General features: G+C 37.3%; 1 protein-coding gene across 1 annotated transcript; it reads left to right on the plus strand.

The window, feature by feature from the left end:
• The first annotated feature begins 106 nt into the window (after positions 1-106).
• tbc1d13 (TBC1 domain family, member 13) lies at positions 107-14,640 on the plus strand. Its single transcript, XM_023285353.3, has 12 exons — positions 107-503; positions 2,834-2,907; positions 3,023-3,063; positions 5,137-5,198; positions 5,865-5,964; positions 6,251-6,333; positions 6,913-7,072; positions 10,808-11,018; positions 11,129-11,292; positions 12,756-12,916; positions 13,014-13,071; positions 13,898-14,640. Exons 1-12 carry the CDS (start codon positions 481-483, stop codon positions 13,961-13,963), a joined length of 1,203 nt encoding a protein of 400 aa, XP_023141121.1. The 5' UTR covers positions 107-480; the 3' UTR covers positions 13,964-14,640.
• The last annotated feature ends 1,010 nt before the right edge of the window (positions 14,641-15,650 follow it).

Here is a 15,650-nt window from a genome sequence, read left to right on the forward strand (position 1 = left end):
CACGTGACCAAACCACGCCTCGGCACAGTTGCTCGATACGTTTGCTTCATGAGCTACAGCGCATGTGTCGAAACCTCGGGTATCAGAGGACCATCACTACCTACAACAAATAAATACACAGAATTGATGCAGCAGTGTCATTTCTACTGACAATCACGTGTATAATCAATTAGTTAATCCTTTTTTTTTTTTAAATAGCAACTGCCATCTGAACATTAATTATAATTCTGCAAACATTGCATTATTAGAACATTGTTGAAACAGCGAAAGACCTGAAGTGAATGCTACTTTACTGAACAGTACTTGGGAAGGTGGCAGTATTTGTCATATGAACCGTGACTCGCAGACTGACTGTAGGTGTAGGTACTGTCTAGCCACTGTGCTGCTGTGAACACGGAAGCGAAAGAAGGACTTCCCTCTGGCCAATAAGTCATTCCTTTTCGGAAACAGTTGAAGGAAAACATCGTCGCCTGTCCAGACATGTCTACTGCTTACAGAAACAGGTGAGACGCTTCGAAATCTTTGTCCTTGCATGAGATGCACAAGGCACGAACAGTCAAAAACGCTTTATTTTAGCAGCTAGCGTAACCGCTAAACTAGCATTTACTTAATGTGAAGCTAGCAGCAAAAGCAGCAGACCTAACCAAACACAAGCTAAGTTTAGGTTTAAGGCGAGAGTAGCAAAAGCATACCTATCTTAATAAGGTTTTGCTAAGTTTAAAGTACCACACTTAATGTCAGAAAGAGTGAGTCTCTTGGCGCGTTACAAGCTAATACACTAAGTTCATAGCTTTATGTGATTAGCAGCGCCAGCTCCATGTTAGCATATCAGCTGACACATACTTCCTCGAGCCGTAACTGGCTAACAATTAGCTTTCATCCAGCTGGAAATATGTGCTGACAAAGTGGTTCTGCCTGTGCAAGGGTGAAAACAAATGTGGATTATTTCTAGTTATACGGTCGTCCTGACGTTAAATTCAATTAGAGAAGATAATTGCAAATGAGTCAGCCCGTGGTTATCAAGAAACTATTTTAGCCAAATGTATAAAGACCGTTTTAATCAGTCTTTCTATGCGCTAACCGGTGTCTCTGCTATAATTTGCTAATTTAACAGACATAAACTGTTAACGTGTTGCATTACATGCAAGAACAAGTATTGACTGTATGTTTTGCGTGCCTTTTTGCTATTGTTATTCATCTATCATACACCATCTTCCATCACAACTTTAAAACTTTGCCAAGTCTGACATAACTTGTTCTCAATCGAAATGAAGCAAAGGTGGATTTCCAATTCATGTTTTGGACTTATGATTATTTTTATTTTTTTTAAATAGAAAGATAAAAATAGTCATGCTGTAGGTGCATAGATGCGCAGAGCATATTTTATAATACAAAAATATGGCTGATGCGGTGTTATGGTATGCTTTATGTAAAGGAAAGGTAGCAAATACTGCTTAAATGAATCCATAAATAAGCCTAAAGGACATGCACTACCACCTTGACGGTTAATGTAATCAGTTTTTGTGTTTATGTTGTTGTTGTTTTTTTTTTCTTGGTCTGTACCATTACCGATTTTGCTATTTAGCAGATCAATATGTTTTTTGAGATTTGGAACAGATTTGCATTCCAGGGAAAATTCTACTTTGATGTTAAAATTTAGAGTAATACTATCTCTATTAGAGAGCTTTGTTGAAAATGCCTTTGCTTATATGTGTTTCCCAAATGTTTATTTAAAATAGAACGTTTTGACGTTTATCCTTCTGTATTGATTGGCTGCTATTGTTGACATGTAACCAATCAGATTGCGCTGTGGGTGGGACACAGACTGTATATAGACAAAGGTGATCAAGCAAAGTACTTCATTTTGAAATTAATTTATTTAAAAAAATCTACCAGTAACTGGAAAAATGCAGAATTATCACATCTAATATATCCTCAGGCCAACAATTGCCCCATCCCTCATTTAGAAGATGTGTTGATTCTCAGCTGCGGTTGGTTTAACGATGAAGTTTATCATGTTGGACCAACTAGATTACATTATACTAACAGTTTCTGATCTTTTATCCACATTGGGCAAAATAAAAACTGAACAAATGATTAAGATTTCTAGAATTTGTGTTTAGGTTGCAGTAGTAAATTGGATCAGTTTCTATCTAATTCAATCATGAGTACATCAAAACGATTGCTTGTGATGGATTGAGCTGAATTCCTGTTTCTTGGACACTGTGCAATAAAGAAGCTAACATGTAGTCTGCAGTGGTAGATTTATATATCACTGGTACATTAACTAAGTTAAAGAGCAGTCGTCACTACGGAGCTGATTTTTAGTTTGGGAGTTTTTGAAGCCGCTCACAAGTGCAACTGTAATTTGCCTCATTTTTAAAGAAATTCTATAAGTTGATCTTTAAAATGTCATATAAATAGTTAAAGCCCCTCCTACTCACATGATACAATAGTGCTGAGCGTAGACCATACAAAGGCAAAAGGTCTCACATAGCCAGACCATATCTCCACAATGCTGTGTCAGGTAAAAGGTAATGTTAGTGGTAACATGTTGAACTCACAGTACAGGAATGTGATGATGTTTGTGCTGTGACATGACATATGTTGGTCAGCTTGTAGATTAATTGACTGACTGATATTGCTGGTTGTCTAAGGCCATTGAGGGCAATATGGCAAACAAACAAGATACAGTGTGTTCTACTAGAAAGAACATCTTGTCTTGTTCAGCATGTGGTAACAATTTGGAATTTCATATAAATATTAGAGGTATCTTGTCGCTGAGTATTGAGTTCAAAATAATTGTGGCTCTAACCTCACCTTCTTATTTCAGAATACAGGAGTTCAAAGTAGCTTTGGGAGGAGAAAACATAAACCTGAAGACACTGAGGGAACTGTGCTTCAATGGTAATTTTTCAGATCTTCGTACTACTATTAAAAATAATTTAATAATAATTAACAGCATATTACTATGACATTTTATGAAGGTTCATTTGACCGTATTTTTCTTCATTCAATTCAGGAATCCCATTTGAAGGAGGCATACGGGCGCTCTGCTGGAAAGTGAGTTATTCTGCTTCTGTGCTGTTTTAGTAATTTTGCATGGATGATGCATCAGGCCATGTAGAGGGACATTTTAGCATTATGATGCAAAACCTCTTGTAATTTTTTCCTTGAGGATTGCTTGTGTGTGTGTTCCAAGTATGCATTGCACAAACCTATTGTAAACTGCTTTTTTCTGTTTGATGAATGCCACCTGTTGATGGAGGGGTGGTCTATCATTAGATGATGAGATTTAACTTGAATCAAACTCAATCTATTCTCAAATTTTGGATGACCGGTGTTTCCATTGCAGAAAAGGTGGTGACACTTGTGACGTAAACAACTGTTGATCTGTGTTCAAGCTCTCCTGTCCATCCAAAATCCCAGAAACTCAAGTTCACTCATAGCCTTGTACTTTCTTGGATGATAATGATGTCCTTTAGCTATGGCAGTCATCCTGCTTAGAGCTCAATAACTGCTACAACTACTTTTTGTGACTGACTGTCATGCAGCACGTTCCAGACTGGTAACGTCACTGAAATTCTAATGTGACACACTGACATTCTTGCTTCTGTCAACTCAGAAGATTCATTATTCACTTACATTTATTTCCTGGAATTGTTCTTTTACCTTCACAATACGTACTACATCCCTTTCCTAACCTTTCCTCAATCCTTGCACCTCAAGCTCTACCTCAAGTTTTAAGATTTTTTTCTCAAAGCTGAGGCAAGTCCTCACAATGTGACTGTGTTAAAAAGATTTGCACACAGGAATCACAAGCACTACTCCATATGTGCAAGAAACCCAACCAATAATGGAATCAGTACAAAGAAATTATCAAATGACCGTTGAACTAGCAGAAGACAAATTTGCAGAAATGTGATATCTTATATACTTATGGCTACAGTGTGTCTCCTCTGTACTACTTTACATGTCCTGTTAAATGGTAAGTGTTGATTTAAATATATCAATTTTGGACAAATTTCTCCAAAAGTGTTCATGATACTAGCCATTAGTGAATTCTAGATTGATTCTACTCAGGAAATTAGCCAGTTGCCTTCTCTGTGGGGAAAAAACAGTAACAATGCTTCCTTCTGCACATGTTTTAAATCAGAGTGTGCACAGAGAGAAAACTGTGTTCACAGACGGGCCCATTGTCATTGTGTTTGTGAGAGAAAGAGAGAGAGCAGAGTGCAGCTCACAATGAAATAAGATTTTACCCATTTTTAATAGGAAAGATATACACTACCAGTCAAAACTTTGGACACATTTTCTCATTCAATGCTTTTTACTTATTTGTATTATTTTCTACATTGTACATTAATACTGAAGATTAACACTATTTTGTTTACAACATAATTCCCTATATATTCTTTTATAGATTTGATGTCTTCAGTATTAATTTACAATGTATAAAATAAATAAAAACCATTGAACGAGACAGTGTGTCCAAACTTTTGACTGGTAGTGTATTTAAAGCGAATACTTGGCAATCAGTGTTAATATTCTTGTGAGCAACCCCATATAAATCATTGGAAACTTAGATCCCAGTACAGTATTTTAGTGCATTTTGCTAATTGTGTATTTTGTCACTGATTTTATGTGATCTAGGGTGACCTTGAGTGCCAATGAAGACATTTTCAAATATAGTGTGTTATTATGACTAAACTCCAGATTGTTCATAGAGACACAAGTGTTAAGTAAAACAAGTGTTTCCCTTTGTTAAGAAAGAATAACTGACTTGTACAAGAGGTCAAGACAGTTTGCTCTGCTTTGTGTAAGAAAGGAAATTCTAAAAAAAAATTTAAAACAACAACAACAAAAATGTATATTTTATATCTGCCAGCATTTACCTACGCTAGTACTTCACCTGATGAGATAAAGAAGAGCATAGAACCCTTAGGCAAAAGCTGCACTTTGTTTCTTCAGCAGAATGCAGATATTCGAAAGGAGGTGTGTTGGTTGTAGCTAAAAAGTGATATTTCACATTTTTTAATGAGACTGTGAAGTTGTACAGATCTGACCATGTGGCAAAATGTTTTGATATATGTTCCTGACTCATGACTTTTTTTTTTTTTTTAACCTTCTTTCTAGATTCTTCTCAATTACCTACCTCTTGATCAGACACTATGGGAGTCTTTCCTCAAAAAGCAGAGGTAAGTAGACTAGGGATGGAGGAGTGTATAGGTTTAAACTCTGAAACCACATTGCTTGCTTTTACTTAGACTATCCTTTCTTGGTGTCATTAGGTAAACATGAATCAGCTGCCATCAATCAGCATAGCAGATGAAATTAGTTTAAGTTATTAACTGACTAAAAAAAGGAAAAAAAAGAAACCCTCACATTTCTGCTGTGACTCGCCAAGCATGATCCTGTTAACTGTGGTGTTTTGTCATGGTGTCATGTTCTCACCATTTTACTCATTTATGTCAGCGCTAGCAGAGGAATTCTGTCCTCATCACTGTTTTCCCTAACAAGGCGGAGGGCACATCTAAAATGTGTTGTAATTCCTACATAGTTCACCTGATTTGGATGTAAATACCTTCAAATTAAAGCTGAAAGGCTGCACCTAAAGTTCATCTTGATTGTTTCATTTCAAATCCTTTTTGGTGGTGTACAGTGCTGAAAATTGTGTCAATGTCCAAATATTTATGAACCTGACTGTATGACAAGATAAAGCAGCAAATCTGTGCATCTGAAAAGCGAAAATCAGGCAGTCTTTGGGATCTTTGCTTGAAAAGTAACTGATGCAATTGATTATTAAACTGTAGGTATATTTTAGATTTGACTTCTTTCTCCCATTGTTTCCATGTGTCTGACAGGGAGGTGTACTCCCAGTTCCTAAAAGAAATGATCATCCAGCCTGGCATCGCCAAGGCCAACTTGGGCCTTTCTAGAGAAGATGTGACAATGGAGGACCATGTGAGTCGAGTGCCCTTTGTTCTGTTTGTGTTCACAGCAGTGATGCCCTGACATGACGCTTGATTTGATAAAGCTACATGTGTGCAGCATCTAGGTTTGAATTTTTTCATTGAGACATGACCACAGACCTCTCACTAGTAAGTCAGATTAGCTCTACAGTCAACTTAGCCGTGCCTTTGTTCTGTCTGCTTTTTGTCAACAATTAGCCCCTAAAGTAAAAACTAACAGAAAGAAAGAAACAAAAATTAATGTCTCTTTTTAACGAGTGTTTGATTTTTTTTTTCAGCCTCTAAATCCCAATCCAGACAGCAGGTGGAATACCTACTTCAAAGATAATGAAATTCTGCTGCAGATTGACAAGGATGTAAGGTATGCTATTTTAGTATGCTCTTCAAACTATGTGAATAGACGTCAGACCACAGCCTGCAATTGCATGTTAAGTATATAAGATAAACACTACCGTTTAATAGTTTGGGGTCACCCAGGCAATTTCATGATTTCCATGAAAACTCACACTTTTGTTCATGTGTTAACATAATTGCAAAAGGGTTTTCTAATCATCAGTTAGCCTTTCTACACAATTAGCTAACACAATGTAGCATTAGAACACAGGAGTGATGGTTGCTGGAAATGTTCCTCTGTACCCCTATGGAGATATTCCATTAAAAATCAGCTGTTTCCAGCTAGAATAGACATTTACCACATTACCAATGTCTAGACTGTATTTCTGATTCATTTAATGTTATCTTCATTGAAAAAAAACTGCTTTTCTTTGAAAAACAAGGACATTTCTAAGTGACCCCAAACTTTTGAATGATAGTGTATGTTTTATATTCTTCTAAGCATTTGGGGGATCAGAATAGCCTATAAAATGAACATACAGCAGTGGCTTATGTAATGCAGCTGACACACAAGATAAATATGACAGGACTGTTTGCGTGTTTGCAGGCGGTTGTATCCTGACATGGCATTTTTTCAACGTCCCACTGAATACCCCTGCCAGCTTATCTTGGATCCTCAGAATGATTATGAGACACTACGTCGACGAGTGGAACAAACCACCCTAAAAGCACAAACCGTAAACCGCAACCGCAGTGGAGTCACCAATGTAAGTGACTGTTAATGGTCATGTGTAGTCAGCACAGTTTGGGTCATGGTTACATGGAGTATTAAATGCTATGAAGGCTTGTAATGGCGTGTAACTACATGTAGAGCACATGTTCAGAGGAATCCAGTGATGTGACTGTGTCAAATTGTCAAGTTGATGTTTGTAAGAGACCAGTCTAAATTAGAGCTTGTTTACCATATGAAATGCAGGTATAGGTTACCCGTATAATATTGGCGGGTTTGTTACATTTAAAGTCCAAACAGATTTGTTCAAGTTAAGTTGATCTGAAGTAGTGCTGGGCGATATGACGATACATATCGTGAGAATGATAGAAAAGTGTCTATCGTGCCATTTGTCTTCTATCGTTTCTATCGTTTCTAACCTAATTTTATCAATTATTACAGCAAATTTATCATTAAATAGCCTGCGACGATTGTATTAGTGTTTTCTTGTCACGATGCATACTCTAAGTTTATATACGTGAAAATAAAGTAGACTAAAAAAGAGATTTTTCGCAAAGAAACTCCGTCTTGTGGTTTTTGCGACATGACGCTGCTTTACGTTCTTTAATTCTCACGCGGGTTTGCGACATGCTTTACGTTACCTAACTCATGAGTGCTGAGTGATGGACGCACAACAGGTAGGGCTGGCCCCAATAGCACTTTCTGGGCTCCGGATATTCGGTCCCCTCCTTAACGTCCGGGGGGGGGGTAGGAATTTGACGCAATTTTTTTTGTTCTTAATGTATCACAATTTCAATGCTATCTTTCCTTGTAAAATGTATAAAGTTGAATTAAGAATCTCATTTCTGTAGTTGTGGTTTGAAAAAAGGGTTTAATTTAGCCAGCGGTCCACAAAAAGTATTTGAACTGTTCGTCCAGAGACAAATTCTTGACCATTAAGTTACTCTGCTCAGGTGTGGCTTCAAATGACAGTAACCACACAGCGTAACTGACTCTATAATTTATCATGTGTTTCTGCAAAGGTGAAATCTCATAGAAAATCAATAGGGTGTCATCACCAAACAGTGCAAAACCTTTCCAATATTTTAATAATTAATGTACGGAACTCGTTAGACTCATCAGTCTTTTTCTTCTTCATGGTGAAATTCAGGAACTGTCAATGAAATCCTTTGACCCAAAGCTGTATAATAACATGTAGATGGTTTTGTATTACTGACTTACACTGTGAAGCACTGTGCAGAAGCAGATTATTTTTAGGTACCACCAAGAATAGCAGTCAACAACAGTGTTTTATCTCATTTGGTGACATCTTTAACAGTTTGAAGTGAGTTCAGGAGAAGGCTGGTTGGTTTCACAGACAGATGGATGGTTTTAAAACCAAACAGTTCCGGTCTGCTGCAGATGAAAACCCCGTAATGCCCAAACTGGAGGCTACTTCATGTTGTTTGCCTCAAATAACATGAGTGCATGTCTAATGTGATAAAAACATTCGTTATCATATACCATTTAGATCTTTAGATTTCCTCAAAATCATTGCTTCTGTTTAGTAACACTTGCAAGTTAATTTGTAATAAAGAAAACTGTAGTTTTTTCTGGTAAATGTACATATTTGCACTGACTTGCACACTTTTATTTTCCCTAATCTTTTTTCAACAAATGTGATTGTTTGGATTTCTGTGTGTAAGCACACAAAGACAAAGAATAACCTGACCAGGTGCATGAAATATTGCCCTCTCCTGGACTTCTGTTGTCTTTTAGGTGTTCCAACAGGTTATTATACAGAACACAGTCAGAGGTGAGTTCCTCAAGCGTTCACCCATAAAACATAAAATAGCTCAACTTAATATATCAGCAAAATAATTAGAAATAAAACTAAGTTTTCTTAAAATTAAAAATAAATAAATATGCCTTTCATACTTCAAAAAATAATCTTATGTTTACGGTAGAATGATCGAACAGCTATATTTAATCAACAATTTTTTAACAAGGGCAAAAAAGTATCCTATTGTGGCCCTCCAATCTTGGGGAGGTGTAATTGCTCAAAACCCTTTTTCATTTCAAAAAAAAAAAACATTATCTCTGCCGGTGCATACCTCCTCTGGTTTTAATACCTTCTTGCAGAATATAATTAGAATTGCCCCCTGGGGATAAAATAAAGTTTTCTGAATAAAGTTTTCTGAATATAAAGGTGAACAAGATAAAGAAATATGCACAGCAGTTAAACATTGTTCCCAGCCGAATCATAGCTTTTGAAGGTTCAAACAGTCCCAGGAAGAGTGGAGCAGAGTTTCTGATTTCAATTCACAGTTGATGCACATATCTGAGGCCTTAAAATCAGTAATATTATCTTCATTATAGTAAAATCACTTTGTACAGCATAAGACATAGAGAGAAATTTTTGAAAAAAACTTCTCCCACAAATGCTTCCTGGTGCAGTTGACTTGTTACCAGTTATTACAAGCATTAAGACGGTGCAGCTCATGCATTAGAATATATTCATGTTTTAATACTATTTATCGCTTTGTGTTAATGTTAAAGCAACCATAGTGTTTGAAAACCCTGAGTTTTAACCTGTTTGACTCATTATGACTCTTTTCTGTTGCGTTAATTTTCTAACAACCATGTTTATTTTCATTCCTGAAACAGTTTAAAATATTTTTTTTCATTCAGTAGACAGAATATTTTCTGCCCGTATGGTTAGAGGAGGTTTTGATGATTTAAGAATCACACTCACAGCCCTAAGTGATTTTAGAAAATGCTATTCTGAAGTAGTATCTCTGACAGCTGAGTCTGTGTTCTGTTGAAAATTTGTACGACACCATGACAAGAAAAAGTATTCAAATCTGGATGTTTAAAAAAAGTAAAAAGTAAATCTGATAATGCAAACAGATTCAAACAGAACTAAATCTGCTTTCACATTTAGCCACATTGGTTCACTTCATTTGAAATCTGTCTTGTTTGGTCATTCAGTGTAGTTGATGAAATGACAGGACCCAGACCACCGTGGTCCATTTGGAAACACACTGTGTTGAGTTCATTTGTGGTTTTAAAGCAAAGGGACCAACCACACTATTACATTCATCTGTTGACCATGAATGGTTTTGATCTTGTAAGTAATTAGTATAATCCTGAAAATAAAATTTAAAAAAATAAATACAGTATGTGCATAATCATGTTAACAGACGTGAGCATAAGCATGTGAGTGCAGGGACTTTATTTTGATCAGTCAGTAGCAGTTAAACTGTGACTTCTGTGTTTGTAACCTCTGTGAGCTTTGGTAGTTCATTGTGTCTACTAGAAATACAGAGTAATTCCACAGTGATCCACCTCTCTGTACACGTCACCTCTTTTCATTCGTTTTCGTCCAATGTATAGGCTTGGTTCTGATGTTATCTCTTTTCAGCTCTGCTGTATTTTTGAAAAGGAAATGTTGATGAACATGTATTACCTTCAACTTCAACATTATTTGCTCCGTTTCAGTTGCCATCGTTTGAACTACACTAAGAACCTCAACACAGTGACATAGAAACCCCAACACTGTAGTCCACTTGCGTAGGCTCTGTGGAGACTCAACACAGGATTATAAATCAAGCTTAGACCATTCTTTACTGTTGCTGCTTTTATGGGAGGACGGTTTATTGTTTGACTTTTTCATCTCATTTACTTTTTCCTTGAATTTATATAAAGATCTTTGTTACCTTCCTACATGCAATGCACAAATTTTACAGACAAATGGTACCATATCCTGATGAACTGCAACTTGTTGTTATAGGTCAGCTCGCCTGGAAAAGCTCTGAACCTGTATCCATCCAATGAATATGAAGTGCTGCCCAATGGCAGTGAAGCACACTGGGAGGTAGTGGAGCGGATCCTCTTCATCTATGCCAAACTTAACCCTGGGATTGCATACGTACAGGGCATGAATGAGATTGTTGGGCCGATTTACTACACTTTTGCCACAGATCCTAACAGCGAGTGGAAAGGTTTGTAACATTTGAAATTAAAAACTGAAACCGTGTGTGTGTCTGAGTATATGTCTGCATTTGCACATGTATAACATCCCTTTGTGGTTCCCAATTGCTTTGTTGTACAGAGCATGCTGAAGCAGATACCTTTTTCTGTTTCACCAACCTGATGTCAGAGAACAGAGACAACTTCATCAAGAGCTTGGATGACTCTCAGTGCGGCATCACGTACAAGATGGAGAGTGTTTACTCCATGCTCAAAGACAAAGACCTGGAGCTCTATCTCAAACTGGTGAGGTCAAAGCTTCCTGCATGCTTCCTGCTCAGTCTCTGTTCCTTACAGGAAAACACAGGCATATTCTAAACTCCCTACTGTCCTCTATACACCAGTGATTTAAATAAACAGTTACAGAGTAGTTGTTTTTTTTTTATAAGATGACTCCAATTGCACACCCTTTTTCTGGCATGTGTTTTATTGAAAAAAACTTTCCTTGGGCAGAATACCCTTCAACACTCTACCTGTTGGGAGAAAAATAGGAGACAGTCATCACTGAAGCCTTTCCTTTTGTATATGTGAAGCCTGAAATAATACATAAAGCGTGAAGCCCACATTCATAGAGTTTCTGTCACTCACAGTGCCTTATTAGTGACAAGTTAGATAAAAGTTGCAACAGCAGTAGATTAGAACTAGAAACATTTTCATATCACTTTCAACACAGCACAAGTCTGAACTGCAACCATTCTTATTACTAATGAGTAAGTCCAAACCAGCAAGAATACTCTGAGTTGTGTGAAGTGATTAAAGAAAGACTTTTTCCATATTGCAGCACCAATGTTGGTCTACAAACACCACAGTGAGAGTCTCTCCTGTGACTTTATTAAATGTCTGCAGCATCAGACAGCAGCATAATCCATGCGAGTGTCTCCAAAGCAAGAGAACTGTACACTTGTACACATGGAACAAAAGCGATGGTAACATCATTAAGTATATAATAAAAGCAGTAACTTTGTAATTAGTTATAAACTGGAGACAGGAAGAATCAGGATCTAACAGCAGCTCACAGGTTCTGTCACTCTAAGTAAAGTAGTAGTTACATTATTATCACAAATGGACAGAATTTTTAGTGTTTCAGAAATTATAGATAAACTCTTATTTAGTTAGGATTTACTCTTTAGTGAAAAGGATACACACTACATAAAAAAATCATGGCCAGGAGCAAGTGCATCCTGCTGAAACCGGAGAGTATGGAAAAAAGACAAAAGATCCTTTTCAAATCCTGCTGTTAATCATGTTTGTGTTGATTGTGGCACAGATATCCCTATTGCAACACTTGCTTTAATCAGTTGTTTATGATTATAGCTGTTTGTGTTGTGAAAGTTAGGCTTCGTGTGTTCTCTAAACCAAGTTACTCTGAATTATATTGAATAGACAATATAGCAACAAAAGGCTTGAAACACAAAGAGGGAATCTGGTGTTGGGCTGGACAGTATAGTCTGTCTTCATAAAACTTGTTTTGCAGCTGCAAACTATTGAATATTATAATAAACTATTTTCATATTGTATTTAAGTTTCTATTGTTGATACAATAGTCATTTTATCTCCCAGGTATACTGAAAAGCAAACTCATAAAGATACCTGCTTATAAGAGCCCTGCATTTACTTAAAAACGCTATTAACCTTAAGGTAAAATATATTTCATCGATGCATTTCTATCTTTTCCTCAGTTTTTCTCCTTATATTTTCTGTCCACACAGGAAGAGCAAAACATCAAACCCCAGTATTTCACATTCCGCTGGCTCACCCTGTTGTTATCTCAGGAGTTCCTCCTGCCAGATGTCATCCGCATCTGGGACACCCTGTTTTCTGACCAGGACCGATTCCATTTCCTCATCCTGGTTTGCTGTGCCATGCTCATGTGAGCCTTTCAGATTGTGTTCCCAGTACCCTTACAGCAATAATGCTTCTGACTTCTGTGGTGAATCATGATCTCTGTCCTCTCTTTCTGTTCACAGACTTATCAGAGATAGCTTGCTGGCAGGAGACTTCACAGTGAACATGAGATTACTGCAGGTATGTTTTTTATAAAACAGTGAAATATACCTCAGAACTTCATACATACACTGTATTCCCAAAAGTATTGGGACGTCTGCCTTTGTACACACACAGACTTTAATGGCATCCCATTCTTTATCTGTAAGGATTAATATGGATTTGGTCCACCCTTTGCAGCTACAGCAGCCTCAACTCTTCTAGGAAGGCTTTGTGCAAGGTTTAGGAATGTGACAATGGGAATTTTTGAAAATTCTTCTGGAAGTGCTTTGCACTTGATGATGTAAGGCTTGGATGCAGCTGCTCGGCTATGGAAACCCATTTCATGAAGCTCTCTGCACACTGTTCTTGAGCTGATCTGAAAGTCAGACTAAGTCTGGAGGTCTGTAGCTACTGACTGCAGAAAGTTGGTGATTTCTGTGCATTGTGCGCCTCACCATCCACTGACCCCACTCTGTGTGGCCTTATTTTATGTGGCCTACCACTTTGTGGCTGAATTGCTATTGTTCCTAATTTCTTCCACTTTGTTAGAATGCCACTAACAGTTGACCATGGAATATTTAGTATCAAGGAAATTTCACAAATGGACTTTTTGTACAGGTAGCAACCTATCATGGTACCACGCTTGTATTCACTGAGTTCCTGAGAGCGACTCATTCTTTCACAAATGTTTGTAGACACAGTCTGCATGCCTAAGTGCTTGACTTTACGCACCTCTGACTATGGAAGTGACTGGAACACTTGAATTCAATTATTTGGAGTGGTGTCCCAATACTTTTGGCAGTATTGTGTGTACGTACAGCTGATGTTGAATTAAGTTTTTCTACTGCCCACTGTTCCTTTTCAGGATTATCCCATCTCAGATGTCCATACCATTCTGACCAAGGCCAAAGAGCTGCAGGATAATTCATAATCTGTTCCCTCTTTTCCTTCTGCCTTCTCCGCTCACAAGTGGTAGGTCGGAGTTTAAAAACATTTTACAACATTGTCATGTCAAACATGTATTGTGGATGGACTTGATAAATGAAGAGACTGAACAGATGCATTGGGAAAACTGCATACTGCTTTTTAACTCGATGTCTGATGTTTGACCTTTGGGGACTGCAGTGAAAATCTAGAGGACATGTTGAAACAGTTTCTTCCTCGACGTGAGAAGGGAGGGGGCACCACTTGCTTCACAATGCATTATGGGAAACCTCTCCCTTGGTAACTGTTCCTCCTGCCCTCACAGCCATTTCTCCCATGGAGATGTGTTGTGCTCAGATAAATGTACTGGCAATGAACATTTGAGGGAGATGAAGCCACCGTAATCCTACACTACAGATGTTAGTTTATCATGAAAGCATACCAGAAATGTTCAACAATGGAGCCAAGAAAAATCCAGCTGCAATCATATATGTAGTCATATTGAGCAGGTGTTTGTGTTCAGCAATAGTGCATGTTTGTACTTTAAGAGTTTTTTAATTTTTAAAAGTCTTTTTTAAATGTAAGAGACATGTATGCCTTATCTGTTTAATGAGGTGGAACAGGAAGCAGCATTTCTGGGTATATTTTCAGCTTGATAAAATAAATATGAAGTGATGGGCCTGACCTATTCAGTATTGTATTAGTAACCTTCTGGAAATCATTGTCATCTCAACAATGTGCTTTGATCCATTGGAAATGTAAGTTAAATTCCTTGTAAAGTCATTGTAGAAACAAACCACAACTGAAAGAAGGGCATTGTTTTTCACACTGAACATTACTTTCACTGTTTTTTCCCAGCCTGTTTACATATATAGCTCTGTACAAGATTTATTACAGTACTTTATACCATAGTGAATCGTTCATTGTGACTGGCCAGACGACATCCATTATTTTCAGTTAGCGTATGTCTGACACAGCGGCCTTATCTCTCTGTTCGTAGTTCATACTCAGCCTGCTGGTTTCCACTGTTACTGACCTACTACTAGTAATTAGGCTTCATTTTTTGCCAGCATCAGTGCTACATGATACCAGTTTTATGGTTTTCGTAGATAACATTTACAGTTTACAGCTTATTTAATTCTTCTACACAAGCAAATGAAATCAGAGGTCCAAAGTGTGACATGACGCTTCAACACAAGCATCCAACAAGTGACTTACCTTAAATAAAATGACCGTTGTATAAATTGGGATTCTGTGATGAAAGAAGTTAAGTCAAAAAGTTTACGATTCTAATCAGTTGTTTAAAGCCAACTTATACCTGACTGTTTTCAATGCACTGTACTATATTTTAGTCATTTTATAGTGAGCCAATGCCTAATGATTCTTTTGTATTTGACTTGAAGCTGACAAACATGTTGCCACCATAATTTTTTTATCTACCTAGTAGCTTGACAAAATGAGATGAAATGGTTGAGTTACTGGCAAGTGAAAATGACTCGGACAGAACTAGATAATCTACTTGACCCTGTAAAAACACACACAGACACACCACAAACAGGAACTGTGTGTTAAATGTGTTATGAAATAACCTGTATTTCCAAAGCAGCCATTTGGGGGATTGCATTGTGCCAAGGTAACTCGCATCAATAGAGTAATAATGCAAGTACACATAAGTTTGGGCAGCTATGGGCAAT

The sequence above is a fragment of the Amphiprion ocellaris genome, chromosome 17 (assembly GCF_022539595.1).
Source record: "Amphiprion ocellaris isolate individual 3 ecotype Okinawa chromosome 17, ASM2253959v1, whole genome shotgun sequence".
Classification (NCBI taxonomy): Eukaryota; Metazoa; Chordata; class Actinopteri; family Pomacentridae; genus Amphiprion; species Amphiprion ocellaris.

Excerpts from the sequence above, each read along its gene's own strand:
- tbc1d13 (XM_023285353.3), top strand. The coding sequence starts at position 481 with ATGTCTACTGCTTACAGAAACAG. Across the intron at positions 6,334-6,912 it reads CAGATTGACAAGGATGTAAG|GCGGTTGTATCCTGACATGG; the intron begins GTATGCTATTTT and ends GCGTGTTTGCAG. Across the intron at positions 7,073-10,807 it reads ACCGCAGTGGAGTCACCAAT|GTCAGCTCGCCTGGAAAAGC; the intron begins GTAAGTGACTGT and ends TTGTTGTTATAG.